The 18772-nt window shown below is 45.6% G+C and overlaps 1 protein-coding gene across 2 annotated transcripts; it reads right to left on the bottom strand.

The window, feature by feature from the left end:
- Positions 1 to 3276: 3276 nt before the first annotated feature.
- Positions 3277 to 17820, bottom strand: LAMP5 (lysosomal associated membrane protein family member 5). Of its 2 annotated transcripts, XM_035005653.1 has the most exons (6): positions 17757 to 17820; positions 17051 to 17223; positions 16544 to 16675; positions 16316 to 16421; positions 14710 to 14898; positions 3277 to 3455 (listed from the first exon to the last, which is right to left on the bottom strand). In XM_035005653.1, exons 1-6 carry the CDS (start codon positions 17818 to 17820, stop codon positions 3277 to 3279), a joined length of 843 nt encoding a protein of 280 aa, XP_034861544.1. The 2 variants fall into 2 exon arrangements, with proteins under 2 accessions (XP_034861544.1, XP_034861545.1); XM_035005654.1 differs by lacking the exon at positions 16544 to 16675.
- Positions 17821 to 18772: the final 952 nt, after the last annotated feature.

Consider the following 18772-nt stretch of genomic DNA (forward strand, 5'->3'; position numbering starts at 1 on the left):
CCCCTATCAGTCTGGGATGATGCTCTAGAACTGATATTTTTCTTTTTGTTTATTTTTCTTTAAGATTTTATTGGTTTATTTGAGAGAGAGAGAGCACGAGCGGAGTGGGGGGCAGCGGGAGAGGGACAAGCACACTCCACTCCCAGCTGATCGGAGACCCTGAAGCGGGGCTCCATCTCAGAACCCTGAGATCATAACCTGAGCTGAAGTCCGACGTTTAACTGACTGAGCCACCCAGGCGCCCCTAGAACTGATGTTTTTCAATGGCCCCTTGGGATGACTCTGATGCATGCTGCTTGCAAACTGCTCTTGGATACTCGCTGATTTAAAGCTACATCTGCCTGGTTCCGGTCACTCAGGTGTCTGTTCCAGGGAAGTGTTTGTGCCCAGTGCCAGCTTGGACCACCTCCCCAGGGAAACACACCCTCAGACCAGACACTGCTGGTCTCTCCTACCACCTCCGTGCCCCCCGCCCCAACCCATTTCTCCATTTGTGTTTCTCTGCTGTCTCCCGTACCTCCTCGGCTTTGCCAGGTCTTTGTTAACAAAAAGATTGGACAATCAGTGAGAAGAGAGTGGTTAATAGTTTAGAGGTCTTTCTCAGGCTGGAGAACAAAGTCTTCCCCTACTCCCTGAGGCAGCTTCACTGGGAGCTATATCCTGAGAATGGGGGAATCTTGCAAAGAAAGGTGCTCAGAATTTAAATCAAACTCCCCCTCCCCCCCCCCCCGCCCCCAAAGAAATTTGCATCTGGTTCATCTGGCCTGGCTTTTCCAGGAAGGCCAACTAGCAACCAGACACAGCATCCTTTTGTGCCCAGAGGCATTTGTGTTTAAAACTGCAGTAAAAAAAGAAAATGACAGTTAAGGGGGTAATTGAGCATCTGCGGTTTGTCTGTTTGTTTTCTCTCTCCTCTCTGAGCTTGAGAAGCAATGTGGAGACCTGAGCCACCATCTCAGCTTGCCCCAGGCACAGGGGCAGCCGTGAAATGCAGGACAGTGGGAATGGCCATGAGAGGAGCCCAGGCTGAGACCCGAGGCTGAGTCAGTCCTTCTGGACGCCTTGTGTTCTCCAACCAGAGACCACTACACCTGCCCTGACCCCAGGCTCCCCTTTATTCTGCTTAGCTGATAAGATAAAGGCAGGACTGAGAGAAATAAGGCGAGGTTCAAAGAAATTAGGCTGAGCTAGAGACCTAATTTTAGGACAACTAAATAAAGATGCTGTGATTAAGAGCAATAATAGTCATGGTGATGCGGCCTTATATACAGACTGCATATCGCAAGGGGAAAAACCACTGAAATTTGAGAATTAAGAAAGTTGGATTCTGGAAAGATTTAATTGATCCGCTTAACCACAGGGATGTGGCCATGTGACAACACTGGAAAAAAGCCAGGGCACTTGTTCTTTTTGGAAAAACCTGGGGACATATGTCTGTCAGCCATACCCCATAGACTCTAAGTTGTCACTTCACTACTGTATACTTGGCGCGGAGCCTGCGCGCAGTAGGTGCTCAAAACCTGTTTGTTGAATAAATGAGTGGATGACAATTCCAAAACTAATCATGGTCCTATGTTTTGTGAAAGTGAAATTTTTAAAGACACAAATTTACTTTTGTAAAAGTAAGTTAAGGAAATATGGAGTATTCAGAAATATGAGTCAGGTCTAAATATTTTTTCCAAAGGGGTTACAAAGGGCAAGGGTAACTCATTGATACATCTAAGTGTCCGTTTCTCCCCCAAATTCTTGGGTGGTTCCAAATAAATAGGAAGTTTTTAAAAAATATACGAGATGTTAATAAGGAAAGAGCTTGTTAAGTTCGGGGCATGGGGTGACAAGATGGCAGCTGATAAAAGGTATCTCCTTTTCCTTGCGCAACGTGCAACTGTCTTCCTCCCTGGTACCAGGCAGGCCGACAATGAAGAGAGGTCTTGCAGGGAAAAAGACTGACAGACTGACAGAGCAGCAGCAAACAAACAGGTAATAGAACAGCAATTGGCCGATACTTCTCAAGATTTGCTGAGATAATGAATTTCTAAGGATGCATTCTTTCAGCAGTTGAAGACTTGGGGAGATGAACTTATGAGCTGTCTCTCATATGATAGAGATCGTATGGGGGGTGGGGAGAGTCCCACCCTTAACATCGGAGAAAAGGATTTCCCCTACCCCGACTCAGATTTTTCAGAAAAATGATTATTTACAAAGTGAGTGAAATTCAAACTCTGTCCATTTCTCTAGGAAGTTTCAGCAAATTCTATTTTACTTCAAACACAACTCAACCTAGGCTCTCATGTTCAGACCAGCTTCTTAATCTGAAGTGAAATGCCAGACTCAAAACCAGGAAGCATCAGAAGCAGTATTAGGCCAGTCATTCAAGAGGGGCCATTATTAAAACTATATTTGCCAGAATAAATCCATGGTTTGTTTTGTTTTGTTTTTTTTACCTGGAAAAAAACAACCTCCCTCTTTTGGCTTCCCTGCCCTTTCTTTGCTTTCCTCTTGTAGAAATGAAAGCCCATCTTCACCATTCCCCTCTCTTCTCTGGGTGCCAAAGAAACCACTTTAGTGTTGTTTTCTTGTTTCAAGAAAGCAGACAAATGTTAGACAGTAGTGTGTTTTAATTCATTTTGAAAAACAAACTCACACAATTGATTCTTCAGGTCCCCTTACTTGGACCTGACATACTATGAAGTCCAAACAACTGTGCATAGTTACATTAAACAGGTTCTGTGCTGCAAAGTCACTGGGTGCAGGTAGCAGTGAAACATTCCCAAGACAATCACTAGACATGCAGAATGCCAGCCAGAAGCATGGATCACTTTCAGGGGTCTTGCCGTAGGGAGCATGAGGCTGTATTTTGTATGCACTGACAACTGAATAAGGTAGGCCAGGGACCAAAGCACCCCCTATTTCTCTGAACCTAAAGGGGTGTCTTTCCAAAAGAAGTGTCTTTCCATCCCTAAACTTCAGAGCCAGATACTCTTCTCAGTTGTATGTGTTGCTCCTTGGAGAGTCAAAGCCAAGCCACCATGAGCATGAAAGCTGGCTGACCCCTCCCGCCTCATTCCCCAGTGTGGAGAGAATATCTGCCATTCACCCATGAATCCAAAAGAATGCCCCCCATCCCTGGGTTTAAGCATGGACGCAGGCCAAGCAAGCCTTGGACACCCAGGCCTGTTTGCATTGTAGCTATGTTGGTGTATCCCATGTACAAGGTGGAAAAGTGCTTTTGTTTCTCTACCTGATCCAGCTGGGGGATGGGGTCACGGGGGCTGCCTAGCCCATGTGCTTATATTGGGATCGATCCCTAGGGATCTGCACCTGGTTGGCCGTCATTTTGTGGTGGATATGGTAAATCGCCAGTGTTACCACAATGACGAGGCCTAAGATGAGCCCCAAAATCAGGGGCAAGGTTTCCTCCAGCTGCTCCCGTTCATCCACTGGACACTTATGCTCTGAAATGGGAAAGAAGAAGAAAGCAATCAGCTCCTGTCAAAATATTTTCAATCATAAGTCTTCCTATCAAAACTAAAATCCTTTTTAGTTGGAAATGGAGGTGAAAAGATTTCTCAATGAACATTTGGGGAGACTCTTTTATTTAGAAATAATGTTACCCCGACCAACAATAAGTATGTACCACTTAATTTTTCTGCACACTGTAAAATTAAAAATACATCAATTAGGGGCGCTTGGGTGGCTCAGTCGTTAAGCGTCTGCCTTGGGCTCAGGTCATGATCCCAGGGTCCTGGGATCGAGCCCCGCATCAGGCTCTCCCCTCTGCAGGAAGTCTGCTTCTCCCTCTCCCACTCCCCCTGCTTGTGTTCCCTCTCTCACTGTGTCTTTCTCTGTCAAATAAATAAATAAAATCTTAAAAAAAAAGAAATACTCTTAAAAAAATATGCATCAATTAAATAGGGCAACATTCAGTCATTGGATCCCTGGCAGGTGCCAACGAAACAGCCAGATGATTGATTTAAATTTTCAAAGTTTCAGCATTAAACACAACCACCATCATTTTTATTGTTAGTTTAATTTTTTAACTTTTTATTGAAGTATGTGTATACATAGAGAATTGCACACAATATACAGCTTTCAAAAAGACTGAAAATATCAAGTATTGGTAATGATATGGAGCTATTGGAACTCTTATACATCTTGGTGGAAGATGGTACGACCACTTTGTAAAACTGTCCGGTAGTTTCTGATAAGGGGAAATGTACACCTACTTTATAACCCAACATTCCAATCCTAGATATTTACTTAAGAATAATGAAAACGTATGGACACAAAAAGATTCGGGCATAAATGTTCATGGAAACTTTATTGACAATAGCCTAAAATGGAAACAACCCAAATGTCCATCAAAGTGGAATAGAAAAACAAACCAATCTATTCATACAATGGAATATTAATCAATAATAAAACGGAATGAACTATGGCTACATGTAAGAAAATGGATGAATCTCAAAAACATTATGTTGAGTGAAAACTCTAAGACACATACTCTAAGAATACATGCTATATGATTCCATTTATATGAAGTTCAAGAACAGGTAAGTCTATGGTGATTGAAATCAGAAAAGCACTTACATATGGGGAACAGGAAAGGGAACTTGCAGGTGTGATGGAAATATCCTATATTTTGATCTAGGTAAGGGTTACATGGTTGTAAGTTCAAGTAAAAAAGCATCAAGCTAAATACTTCAGATCTGTACATTTTAATATATGTAAATTATACTACAATTTTAAAAAAGAAAGTGCAGAACTTGATGAATTTTCACAAATGAACATTCCATGTAACCAGCACCTAAATCAAGAAAGAAAATGTTACCAGCACATTGGCGCTGACTCCATTTTATACTCTTACCCTCAAGACAGTTTACTAGCCCTATGCCTCCATTTTTACCTAGAATCAGAAAAACAATTTTGGAGAAACCTGTTGGTCACACAGTTTGTAAAGCGGAGCAGAACTGCATTCCCAGAGGGGCGCCTGGGTGGCTCAGTCAGTTAAGTTGCTGACTCTTGATTTCAGCTCAGGTCATGATCTCAGGGTCCTGGGATCAGCCCCATGTTGGGCTCTGTGCTCAGTACAGAGTCTGCTTGAGGATTTTCTCTCTCCCTCTGCCCCTCCCCTGTTCTCTAAAATAAATAAATAAATCTTAAAAAAAAAAAAAAAGAATTGCATTCCTAGCAACCAGGAGACATTTGCTCAGGCTTCTTTGGTCCTTGTGGGTAACTGGTGGCCTTTTAACCGAACTTACGAGCCACAACTAGAGGAAACAGGCTTTAGCTATCTTCTTCATAAAGACCAAGTTTTTAAGTCAGGGTGACCCAATAAATATTTATTGAGCACCAACTGTGTGCCAGGCTCCTCCAGAATCCATGTTGACACAGTCCTTCCTCCCACCTCCCCTCAGACCAGCTGAAAGCAGGATAAGGTCAGAACCTCAGGAATCTTTTCTATTAAGTAGAACCTGAAAGACTGCAGAAAAACATACAGCTTTTAAAAAGCTGTATAGTTAACATGCCTGGTTTCTAAATTAACTTCTAGCTCTAAGAACAAAGACTGTCTCATTTAATCCCCATGGCAACCCTATGAGATAAATACTGTTATTGTACCCATTTTACTGATAAGGTAGAGTGAGGCTAAGTAATTTGCCCAGGGCAAATGAAGCCCCAACTTGAATTCCAACAGCCTAACTCAACAGCACAGCTGGGTGGCACTTAGCAGACATGAGCTAGGGGGAGCGTTGGGGTCAGGTCAGTAGCAGACCTGAGCTACTGGCATTTAAAGGCTACAGAATCACAAGGTGGTCTGGAAGGAGGGCTTCTGGGCCCTGTGGCTCTGCATACTGCTCATGGAGGTACGTTCAGTTTCTGAAAATTCAGCGAGGTACATACTCATTACTAAGAGGTAGGAGGGTACTTTCGGAGGAATGTATATGTTGATTTTTCTGTATTGTTGTGGTGGCTTCATAGGTGTATTCCTAAGTCAATATTTATCATATCGTACACTTAAGTATGTGCAGTTTATTGTATTGCAATTATAACCTGAATAAAACTATTTAAAATAAATAAGTAAACATATACATACATACATACATACCTATACTCCTGAACTGAGAAAAGAAGAGATTTTTTTTTACAAAGAGAATTTTCAAAAAGACATTTTGGCAAATTTAGGGAAATGTTAAGGACCCATTATTAACATTAAACTGCACCTTTCTTTTTATTACAACCAAAGGACTAAAAAGAATTAGTAGGGGACTTTTCTTTTTCACTATTTAGTTCAATTCTAATGAGTCCCACACTTTGAACATCAGCTTGCTGTCCAATATACCCATTTCCCCGGGGAAAAATCTGGCTGTTTTACAAGATGTACCAGAGATGGCTATGGGCCCAGAACTCCACACCCAGAAGGTTGGTTTTGTCCCCCATGATACCACATTGCCTCTTAAAAGAGAAAAATGAGTAGAAATGGGGTTTCCTGGTGTAGGGATTTTGTTAACAACAAAGGCTATTTGTTTTCCTCACCACAGGCTGTTGCTGGTGTAATGTTAATTAAGACTTCGGGCTTTGCTCATTTTCCATATGGTAGCTGCAAACCTACACCCTGATATTCATAACATACCCCTTTCAAGCACACCTGAGTTTATGCTAATGAGATCAATTTGGGAAAACCCCTACAGCACCTAAGGATGGGGGCTGGTTGCCAGGAGAACTAACCTTGTGATCAGAGGGTTGGAACTTTCAGCCCTACCCACTTGATTTCCAGGGAGAAGAAAGTGGCTGGAGATTGAGTTCAATTACCAATGGCCAGTGATTTAATCAATCGTGCCTAGGTAAGGAAACCTCAATAAAAACCCCAAAGGATGGGATTCGGAGAGCTTTTGGTTGGTGAACACATGGAGATTTAGAGAGAGTGGTGGGCTTGGAGAGAGCAGGGAAGCTCTACCCTCTTGCCCTATACCTTGCCCTATGCATCTCTTACAACTAGCTGTTCCTGAGTTCTATTCTTTTAAAACAAACCAGTAATCTAGTGAGTAAAATGTTTCTCTGAGTTCTGTGAGCCTCTCCAGAATTCAAGGAGAAGGTCATGGAAACCTCCAATAGCAAGGTGATCAGAAGCCCAGGTGACAACATGGACTTGCAGCTGGTGTGTGAAGGGGAGATGGGGAGGAGTCTTGTAGGAAGGAGCCCTTAACCGGCAGGATTTGATGGTATCTCTAGGGAGACAGTGTGAGCAGTAAGTTGAACTATAGAACACCCAGCTGCTGTCACAGAATTTCTTAATGGTTGGGAAAACACCCACACATCTGAATTAGTGCCAGAGTCATACTGCCCAAAGTATTATCTTTAAATGGATAATAACTTTGGTATAGTTATGGGGGAATTACATCTCATACCCCATCCTTTAAGGAAGGCATAGGAGAAAAGTATAATGTATTCTGGCAAAAGAAATATGGTTAAAATACCATTGTGGTTTACTTCTTTTTTGTTTTTGTTTTGTTTTGTTTTAATCTTCATTCTACTATAGTTAACATACAGTGTTGTATTAGTTTCAGGCGTAGGATAGAGTGACTCAACGATTCTATACATTACTAAGTGTTCATCATGGCAAGTGCACTCCTTAATCCCCATCACTATTTCACCCATCCTCCCACCCACCTCCCCTCTGGTAACCATCAGTTTGTTCTCTATAGGTAAGAGTCTGTTTTTGTTTTTTGTTTGTTTGTTTGTTTGTTTTTGGTTTGTCTCTTTTTTTTCTTTGTTCGTTTGTTTTGTTTCTTAAATTCCACATATGAGTGAAATCATTTTGTATTTATGTTTCTCTGACTGATTTAGTTCCCTTAGCATTATAATTGTGGTTTATTTCTTAAGAATTATTTTTTGTTGCCTTAAGAAAAAGCCTGAACTAAACACACCACAGAAAGGCATATATAAAGGGAGTATTAAACTATGGACATGTCAAAAATAATAAACATGGGAAAATAAAGAGATGTCAAAAATTATCATGAAAAATACTGAATCCCCATCTTCATCCATCCACATCCACTAAGTGGTCAAATAAGGGGGAATTAATGAGTCTGCCATCCCTTATCCACCATTCCAAAATCCACAGAGCTCTGGAAATCCAAAGTACTCTGTATCACTCCTTTGGCAGCAACACTTGACTTGAACTAATGTCAGGATGCTCATGATTCTCATTCTTTACTTAGCATAAAGACTCATGTGTTTCTCTGCAGGGAACAGATATATTAATATATTTGATTACAGGGCCTGCCAGGACTCTTCTGGGGTTTTCTATGATATGCGGACTATGCCCTATATTGTCTTCCTAAAGTCTGAAATATCCTAAAGTCTGAAACCCATCTATCCCCAAGGGTTTTAAATGAGAGACTGTGAGCCCATAGACAGCATCACTGTCCCTTTGCAAGACCTGAACCAATGAATGTGGGGTAAAATACCTACGATTTCTGTTGGTGACAAGGTCACCAGTATTTATTAATTTTTAATTGCTACCACTAATACTACTGTGAGTTGTTATTTTCATTTCTAATTGAAGGGAATGCTAAAAATTAGAAATTGGTGAAAATAAAGATGTAAATTTTTCCCATTAAAATTCACACACGGGCGCCTGGGTGGCTCAGTTGGTTAAGCGACTGCCTTCGGCTCAGGTCATGATCCTGGAGTCCCTGGATCAAGTCCCGCATCGGGCTCCCTGCTCGGCAGGGAGTCTGCTTCTCCCTCTGACCCTCCCCCCTCTCATGTACTCGCTCTCTCTCATTCTCTCTCTCTCAAATAAATAAATAAAATCTTTAAAAAAAAAATTCACACACTCCCAGAATACTATCCACAGCCCCTCTGGACCCCAGGGTTAAGATCCTGTGCAATAAACTGACTATACAATCCACAGATTCAAAAACAAGGAAGACCCTACATCTCTGCCTGGGAGAAAAACATCCTTTGGCTTAGCCCACACTGAATCTGGCTTTGGATGCTCTGAGATCCCTAACTCCCTGTTCACCTCCACAGGGCTTGGACATGATCATGCCTCTGCCCTGGCTAGGCTCAGGGTTCTAGAATGGCATATGGCTGGAAAAGACAACAATCAGTCTAATCTAGTCATTGGAAAACACTAGATGAAGACAGAACAGACAACAGAGGGGTAATCTGATGCCAGTGGCCAGTGGCCAAATAAGATCCCCTCAACCATAAACCCAATGCCCCCACTAAAATCCTGATTCATCTTAGGTTCTGTTTTTTCATCCATGTTTTTTTGTTTTTGTTGTTGTTCATTTGTTTGACGACCACCATTTTTTGTGTGTTAGATGGTTTGGTGACCATCTCAATGTTGTATGTACTTCCAGAGGCTGACCATCTACAAGAACTCTTCACTGCACCCCAAATGGACAGCACTGAGATGGGTGGTGGGCAAAAAGGCAAGCTGCCTGCTTTCTCAAGCTCTGTTAACACCACAGATTATTCCTGTTCGAGGACAGGGCAAGTCTTTTGTTGGCTGGGCTTCCTCTACTCTGACAGGGCAGCTGGAGGGAGGGGACTGGCTCTAGACTCCTGTAACCTCAGCAAATTGTATTTTGTATACCAAGAAATTGTTAGCATGAGTGGGCTTTGGAGACAATTGGCTGGAGACAAGCAGATACTCTCACCAAGATGTAAGCACTAGCAATAAAAAACGATAATAAAAGCAATTATCAATAGATGCTACTGTGCATAAGGCATATGGCATGCACAAGAAAAAGTTGTGTAAACTCTTTCTCACTGTCCTGCAAGCTCCTCCATGGCAGGGAAAGTTCACATATGCCAGTACCTAGGTGTAGCAGACCCAGACAGTGTCTTACTGCCTTGGTATTCACCATTCCCACACATTCCAGTGGGTTTTGCCTACAAGGCAGGTTAGAAGTCTCAGAGAGTCAAAGCCTCTCCCCCACCCCAGCAGCCATCAATGGTGGATGGGAGTTGGTGGGTAAATGCCATTTTCCCACCTCCCAGGCCAGATAGTTGGAGGTGGGTTCTACACTCCCAGAGGTTCCAGCAGTGTGAGCCCCAGGTGCCCACGGTGGAAACCTGCTCATTAATGCTCCTGTTACTGGTAGTCTTGCCTTCCTAGCTCCCCTCCCCAGCACCCTACCAGTGCTTTCTAGAATCACCTCCTAAATAAACCACTTGCACTTACATACTTGCATAGGATCTGCTCCCGGGGGAACCCAGCCTGAAACACTATGTTCCAGGACAGTACCAGGAATACTGAATTCTACAACTGGCTAGCTCCATGGCCCCACATAGGGCTCCACATCCCAGCCCTCGACACAGTTTTTAGCAGTGCTCGAAACAGGATTATCTCCCCCTAGATTCTTACCCAGGAGATCCTAAGGAACAACCACCCAGGGTGACCCGTTTCTTGGCTGGTAGATGCTAAGTAAATCACAGGTCTACACAACGCTCTGGATCAGCATCAGCTAAGCCTTCCTGCCCGTGTGGTGTGGCAGCTAGCCACAGGGTGCTCTACTGGGGGCTGCTGTACAGAGCAAGGTAAGGCACGTCATTTCCGCTAAAACACAGATCTGGGTAAAATAAAGATCAGGTGGCATCTCCCAATCATGCTGTTAGGAATACTAATAAAAAGCTCATGAACTCAGGGGACTTGACAACCTTTGTAAAGGCGTCTCCTGCGTTCACATGTTTATTACAGTTGCTCAGCGGGAGCAGCTGAAGCTCTGAGAGGCTAACAGCACAGGAGTTGATACCAAAGACAGGCTCTTGCCCCAGCCCGAGCAGCCACCAAGAGGGCAGACTTCACCAATAACCTCACTTCTCTGAGCCTCAGTTTCTCTGCGGTAATCTGGACTCTCAGTACTTTCTTTACAGGTTGGTTGGTTTGTTTGCTTATTTTTCCCCTCGAGAATTGAAAAGGCACCAGCTTCTATGTGGTAACTCTTAAATGCCTGTTAAACCTGAATCTTTAATAAAGGGGAACAGAGACACCCTCTGTGGTTCTGTTATGTTTCTTCTCTAATTATGCATACATAAAAGTTGCCTTTCATTCAAGCCATTAAAATTCTCAGTCTGATTTTTTTGCCTATCAGTGATGCAATCCTCATCCCATCCCAGCCAGAAACTCCTGGGATGCTCAAAGGGACACACTACACGGCCTTCACTGTGGAAGGACACGTTAATCAACCCCAACTGGGAAGCAGGAGGTGCCTCGAACTGCAGGCTGGTAGTTGCCATGAAAGTGTGTTGGTTACAGAAATGAGCCAAAGTAGCCTCTGTGTATTGGCCCCTAGGTGGTTTATTTCTTCACTGCAGGCTGAGACCATTAGCTCGAAAGCCTGCCATGCCAAACTCAAATTTTTACACATCTAGTTATTTAAAAACCAGCCCAAACAAGCATGTCTTTAGCTATTTAGAGCCTGCCTGCTTTGCATACTAAACCTCACCCCACAGCTGTTACCCACTGATAACATAGGGCCTTAGAGGTAAAAGGCCTCAGCTTCTGCTGCCCCTCAGAGCTCTCTGATCCAGAGACTTCTTACCATGCTGCTGAGCTGTATCACCTAGACACGTAAGCCCCCCTCTCCCTGCTCCTTTCTCCCCACTTGCCCTCCTCCCCTTCTGGATGGTGGTCCCCATAAGCCTCCCTCTGGACAGTCTCATGCTCCGAGCAGCTTCCCCTCTGATGCAACCCCGTCCAAGTACCACCAAATCAAGCTTGTGTGTTACTGCCTCTCAAGGTCATATCTTTTCCTTGATCAGCTCAAGATCCCTCAAACCCCCTACAGTATTCCACAGACCAGCAGCATCACCAGGGAGCTTGCTAGAAATGGAGCATCTTGGGCCCCGCCCCCAGACCTACTGAACCAGACTCTGCATGTTAACAAGATCACCACAGTTGTACACAATGCAGCTGAAGATTTGTGTGCACACTGCAGTTGGAGACAGGCTGGGCTAAGAGACCTCTGTTGAGGATCAGTGTAGTAGCTGAGCTCAAAGCACTAAAGGGATTTATGTGATAAAGACGTCAACCCCCATTCCAGCTGCTCTCAGCCCTGTGAGTATCCAGTAATCCATTTCACTGACCCTTGCTTTTCTCAGAGTCTATTAAGCAGGCAGGTCTGAAACTTCAGACTGCCAGGATGGCCCCCTTACACAGGGAATAAGTCCTTCATTGGAAACCCTTTGGCTGTAGGTCCTGCACACACCTGCCAACCACAAGCACATACCCCCACAGTGGGTGTGCAGATATATGACCAGATACTGCTGCCCCCCCACCCCACTCAGGTACAGGCAACACATCAGAGCCTCCTGAGCTTCTATTCTGAGAAAGGGGAGGGGCAAGTGCCAAGTCCCAAAACAGCACCCCAAAAGGAATCTTTTGGATTCCACCAAATCAAATAAAATGATCTCTTACAAAACACAGTGGGGGGCAGGTGCTGAGAGGCACAGATGGGAGGAGCAAGAAAAAAAAGAGCCCCTGCCACACAAAGGCACAAGGATCCAGTGAGTGATTCTGAATGAGGCTTGCCTCCTCCCAGGAGCAGGAGCTTTGCGCCCCAGGGCACTCTACAGGAGGGGACATCCTAATTATTACCCAGAAAAGCCCGGGGGAGACAAGTACAATTGGCTGGTGCTTAATATATCTGCCCTTAGAAAGTTCTGCTTACAAACTCTCTAAGTCTACCCAGCAACCATGCCTGTTCAGGACCTGGAAGTGGATAAAAACTGTTTTTCAAACAAAAGAGGTCCATTAAGTCTATGCCATGAACTTCACTGATGTTCAGGAAAATAGCTCTGGTCCTTACTCAGTACTCATTTACTCTCACTTTGTATAGGATCCTACACATGGATGAGATTTGGTTTCTCAGTTCATAAACGACTGTAAGCAACAATGTGGAAATAACTGAGAATGAGTGAAAGTGAGGTTGTGGGAAGGACCTAGTGAAGGCAGCCCTCATAGTATTAGTAGCACCAACAAGTAAGGACATGCCCAAGAGCTGACCGGTAACAAACAGAGTCATTAGAGACTATACAGAGTTCCCTTATAAACTCAAAAGCATCTATGGGAAGGACCCTGGGGACTGATTCTACACAATCCAATATGTTCCTCATGAATTCCTGGTCATCAGTAATCATAGCTCAATTACATTTAATTATAGTTAATATTTTCAGTTTAAGAAAGACATTGACTTACATTATATAAATACTTCCATAATCAAACAGATTTTTTAAAAATGTTATGTTTTAATACTTAGAGTTTAGTTTCAATTTTTCTGGAAGGTCCTTTAAAATGGAATAACCCATTCTCCCCTAAGTGTGTGGAAGTAAGTGTTGCACTGACTTAGTAAATATATTAAATTCTGCTTCATCTGGCATTCAAGCATTTGGAAGCCTCTGTTAATTGTATCCACGGCTTCAAAATATCAATTCAGCCAAATTTCACTGGGCATCTACAGTGTGCCAAACACTGTATTAGGTGGTAAAAATAGAAAGATGAAAAAAGAAGTCGGCTCTTCTGTCAAAGACTGTTAACTTAAGAATGCTCAAATGGTCTTTAAATCATCCCGGTGGGGGTGGGGTAGATTCTATTTAGTATACTCTGAGTTGGGAGGGGAATTTTATGAAAGCTGGATTCCCTGGGAAATGATTTAATGATTTGTGTATGACATAGATGGGGATTCCCTGATATCCTGTATATTCCAGTAGTTGTATTCACCTGGGGATTCCCAGCCCAAAGGAAGGTATCCATAAAGCAACCAGAATCTCTCCCCATTTCTTAACAACCTTCTCCAGACAAGAAGGAACAAATGAATTAAAAAATTCACTTACCCTACATTTGCCCAGTATAAATTGGGGCTAGACTCGGATAAGTTGCAGAAATGTGGATTCCCCTTGTGCCCAACCTCTGGTGGGCTGCAGAGAACTAAGAGAATGTGGACATCCTGAATCTGCCCAGCTATATGCTGCTTGAACCCCTTTCAGAGACTAGCACAGACTGAGAAGAAGCCTTTCTCCACACCCCAGAGGGAAAAGATCAGGGACCCTTGCTTCCCCAGAGCCTCATGGGTGTTCCTCCCCACAAAGGTGAGGGCTGGAGGGAGGGAGGTCTTCATGAGTCTCTCTGTGACCTGCGTATGTGCATGCGTGCACACACACACCTACTACATTCTAGCTACACAAAAACAGACTCACAGTGGCAGAACCTACAGCTGAAAGTGCTTGAAATAACATGGAGAAACTGAGGTCCACAGAAGCAGAGGCCCTTCTGCAATCCATGGCTCTCCAGGTAAGTACTTGAGATTTTTAGCTGCTTTTTCATAGGGAAATTTGCATCAAAATTATATACAGGTTTTCCAAATGTATCTTGTTACGTCTCTCTCCATCAAGGTTCCTCTTAGGCAAAGGAAGGGAGGAAAGGAAAGAGGAAGAAATAAAGGGAGGGAGGGAGGAAGAGAAAGTGGGAGAGGAGAAAATGGAGTAAAGGAGGAAGGGAGAAGAAGGAGCCATTGAAGAAAGTTGATACTGTTCCTAAAACATTACAGCGAGAGGAAGTGTCATGTCAGCCTAAAGAAAATACAAGTGGTAATAGCCTGGGACCCCGGCAGGTCCCCTTCCCCATCCATCCTGACGTCAGCCTTCCCTTGGCTCCTGTCTTCTCCTCCTCCCACTTCGATCCCCCCACCAACCTACCTTCACTGAAGACAAAATCAGAGATGATGTCAAAAGGCTGGATGTGGACTGCGGACAGAAGCATGGTGACTGTCTTCTGTGGATCGCTGGAGGCTAGTGAAATGGATTGCTGAGCTTGACACTCATAGGACTTCCCAGCTGGGGTGACCAAGGCAGAGAGGTGATGGGAGTTGGCCGTGTGCTTCCCAGCTGCAGGGATGGCCCAAAGCAACCGTTAGGACCCTCTTTCTGGCAGAATCCTGATCTCCTAATCTCATGTGCGGGCTCCTACCTCTCCGCTCCAGACACCCTTCTGATCCTCTGTGTTGCCTTGCGGGGGCTGGGGCTCTGCAAGTGACATCAAGGGGTGACAAAGGACAAGCACACCCCTTCTTTCATGAGTAGGGGCTCCTTAAACACTGATTTGAAATTTCTTGTCTGGAAGAGGAGAGTGATACCTACACACCCAACCTTCTTTTTACTATATAAACCCTGACATTGGAGAGTCCAAAGATACAGTGACTTGATCTTCCACATTTCACACTGGCCCGCACAGAATAAAATACCTTACTCAACAAAGCAGGGCTGATTGCTGGTGCCCTGGGCAGATGCCCTGGTACACCTATATACTCTTTGGAGGTCTGCCTCTTTTTTCTCTTTTTCTGACACATGTTTGTGGGGTTTGTTTTTGGTTTTTTTCCTCTTTTCCTTTTATTTTTAGCGGGGGATGGGGGGAAGCATCTAACGTAATTGGGAGAAGTATTTGAATATGGATTTTGATGAAGAGAAGAAAATGCTTTTTACTACAATGATTAAAAGAGGTGGAAAGGAAGAAATGACATGGACATTCTTTCATGTGCTCAATAAAAATCTTTTCCCAACGTAGGTGCCCAGGTGATGGAAGGCGTCAGTAGGAGATTAGACAGTTTACTAAATAAATAAGTTAGGTAATGAATTAACTTAAGTGTGGTCTTTGATGGGGCCTGCACATGGGAACATTCTTATCTGGGGAATGGTTGTTGCTTTTGTCACGATATTTTTGGAGGATCTGGGTGAGTTGTTGGAGTGATGGGCAGGAAAAGCTAATAAATTAGGACACGGTTCAGAATCCGCTCTGGGGTAGCTGCAGTCCATGACTGAAGATCGAGTGTGAGCCCTGGGGACATGAGCAGAAAGATACTGAAGGCCATCAAATCCTGAGTGAAAAGGAGTCACACTGACCCTTTCAAGTTTCCACGCATTAGAAGAAAAACCGGGGTGCAGAAAAAAAAACACAGCTTTGCCCTTCTCCGTACTCCTTGAAAGGACAAATCATAAGAGATTGTCCTGAACCCGCCAGGAGATGACAGGCCCTCCTGAGACGTCCCATCCAGGATCAAGCTACGGGTGACGGGCTGGTCCTTAGGCCGGGGTTTCCTTGCGCATCTACAAGGCCTAAGGCCCCGGGGACAGACGCACCAGTGCTCCCGCCTCCTCTACCTCGGCGAGAGAGCCCAGGGCGGACGTAGCCTAGAAGTGCAGAGCCAGGATCGGTTTCCATAAAATTTCCGAATTTCTCCACGGCTGCGCTCTCTGTGGTGCCCGCGGTCTCCCAGGCCCCCTCCCCAGCCCTGAGGCCTCTACTCACCACTGACTGCGTCTTTAAAATGGGTCTTCTCCGAGGAGTCGTAGACAAACTGGACCTTGCTCAACCTCCACGTCGCCTCGGGTCCCTTGGACGCGTTGTGACTTTCCTGCTGAGCGGGGGAGGCGCGCGTCACTCGCCCCCACGGCTTCTGGGTTAGGAAACCGAGGGGCGGCCCACGCCCGCACCCACCCGGAGGCAGCACCGCCTCCGCGCCCCGCTCGGGGTTACCTTTACAAACAGCATTTTGAGCGCATACGCGCGATCCACCCAGAACACCTGCAGCTCCGACTCGTTGTGGCCACAGCGGCCCTTCACCTCAGCTCCCCGGGTCAGTGAGATATCCGCCTGTTCCGTGATCAGCTGGGAACACAGACGCCCCGCACCCCCTCAGCGAGCCCGGCCTCGGTGCGGGCTGTAAAGGGCAGCGCGTCCAAACTCGGGGTTGCACGCCTGGGCGCTCCTTTGCGCGCGCGCTCCCGGGTCCGGGAACATGCGGTTAGATGCTCTACGTGCAGACCCGGCCGTTAGGGAAGCAGAGAAAGGGGGGGTTACTTTCAAAGCAGGCAGAGCGAGCAGAAGGCGTTACAAGCCGGAACCCCCATGCAGCATTCGGGAGCAGCCTGCAGGGGCGCAGAGGGGGAAGGCGGGCGACCCAGGTCTTCACGGGGCCTTGAGGGAGGGTGCCCTTCGCCCCTGAAGCCCTAGGAGCAAGCCGGGAGGGAAAAGGTTCCTTACATCGACATAATTGCTGGCCCACACATCATAAGGGACAATAAATTTGGCTGCGAACTCGGCCATGAGACACGTCGTCCCATTTTCCCGCACCACAAATATATCTTTTTCAGGGTTAGTGGAAAGGCCTGAGAGATTTTCCACTTCTTGTTCTGCCGTGATTCGAGCCATTGTATCTGCGGAAAAACAACCCCCCAAAATCCTATCGGTTCCCGGCTCAGCAAGCCCACGCGTCGCGGGCACAAGGGTGGAGAGATCGTGGTCTGCGGGATTTGGGGTGATAAAGTTCCTTGCCGGCTGCTGTGCGCTCTGCGAGCCGTTTCTCTAACCTAGCGCCGACAATTTTAACTCCGCTGCTGTTAATTTATAATCAAAATAAAAATTTAAAAATGTAAAGCCTTACTATTTTGTGAGCCGACTGGCTTTTTTCTTCATCTTAGGCTTTTAAACCAAATCTTTCTTGCCAATGCTCTGACCCCACGAAGCAGGCTCGCAGAGCTTTGTGTTTGGGATGTGCTGTACAGGTGTGTGGCCCTCTGGGGAATTCCCTGCCACCGGCGGGAAGGCCCTCCACCCCGCCGCCCAAAAAGAAAGAAAATAGCAAAACGTAAGGGCCACATTTTGACCTTAAGCTACTGGTTTTACTCTGCCGGTTCTATTCTCAGCAAATAGTGCACCCTGCCCTCGCGGTGGCCCAGACGCTACTCACGGAACAGCATCAGGAGAACTCGAAGTCTGTAGATGCTGGGAAAGCCTCTTCCTCTGAGATCCATGCTCGCCGTGCAGCAAATGAGGCCAGCTGTGCTGCTGCAGAGGCCGCCCGAGAGGGAATCCCTCAAAGTCGCCGCTGGAGTGAGTCGGGGTGAGCGAGGGGCGGGGGCACCGAGAGGGAGGAGTGGGGGAGCGCGTGTTCTCTGCGCGCTGGCGGAGACTTGGTGGCAGGTGCCGCACCGACCCGTGCGGGCTGGACGCGAGGCGACTCACTGCGGAGGAACGGACCTCGAGGTGAGGGAGCTGTCCACGGCTGCGAGTACTGAAAGGGCTCCGATGTGTTGCAGGAGCGATTGTTGTGGCTTAGCTTGTGCAGATAGCCAATGAGATGGGGGGGGGGGGGGACTACAATTTTCCCTGAGTCTGTTTCCTGTTCTGCAGTTGCATCCGCAAAGATGATTCTGTCCGGAGAAACTTAACAGCACTCTCAGACTTATTCAATATCCCTACCAGGTACAGTTATTAGGTGGTGTAGCTATCACATCCCTGGAGTCCTGGCTTCCGAAAATGCATTTGGTTGCTGAAAGAAAACGGGAGAGCACAAATTGTTGCTGCTTTGGGGGAGGAGGAGGAGGCAGAAATAGAGAAGGAAAATGCTATGGCAACAGTTTCCTGCGTTTGGAGACATCCCCTTCTCTCCCTTGCTCTCAATGAGCTAATGGGTTTAAAGTTAAATTGACGCCTCCCTAAATGGGGCTGTCAGTCAGTGCAGTATTCTGGCTTATTTTCTGTTAGTTCTCTTTGATTGCATGAGGGCTCTAGACTCTGGGGTCACCTACCCTCAACATACTGCGACTTTTCTGCCAAGAGGAATGTAAGTGAACCCGAAGTTTGTGAGAGTTATCTAGGGTCTCTTAGGACAGTAATGTTACATAGTTATGTAAACATACACACATGCAGATATTACTCTACAGCCTCTAGTGGGACGAAGAGACAAATACTACTGGGCTAATT

Source organism: Mirounga leonina, unplaced genomic scaffold (genome assembly GCF_011800145.1).
Source record: "Mirounga leonina isolate KUSES-001 unplaced genomic scaffold, KU_Mleo_1.0 Mir_150, whole genome shotgun sequence".
Classification (NCBI taxonomy): domain Eukaryota; kingdom Metazoa; phylum Chordata; class Mammalia; order Carnivora; family Phocidae; genus Mirounga; species Mirounga leonina.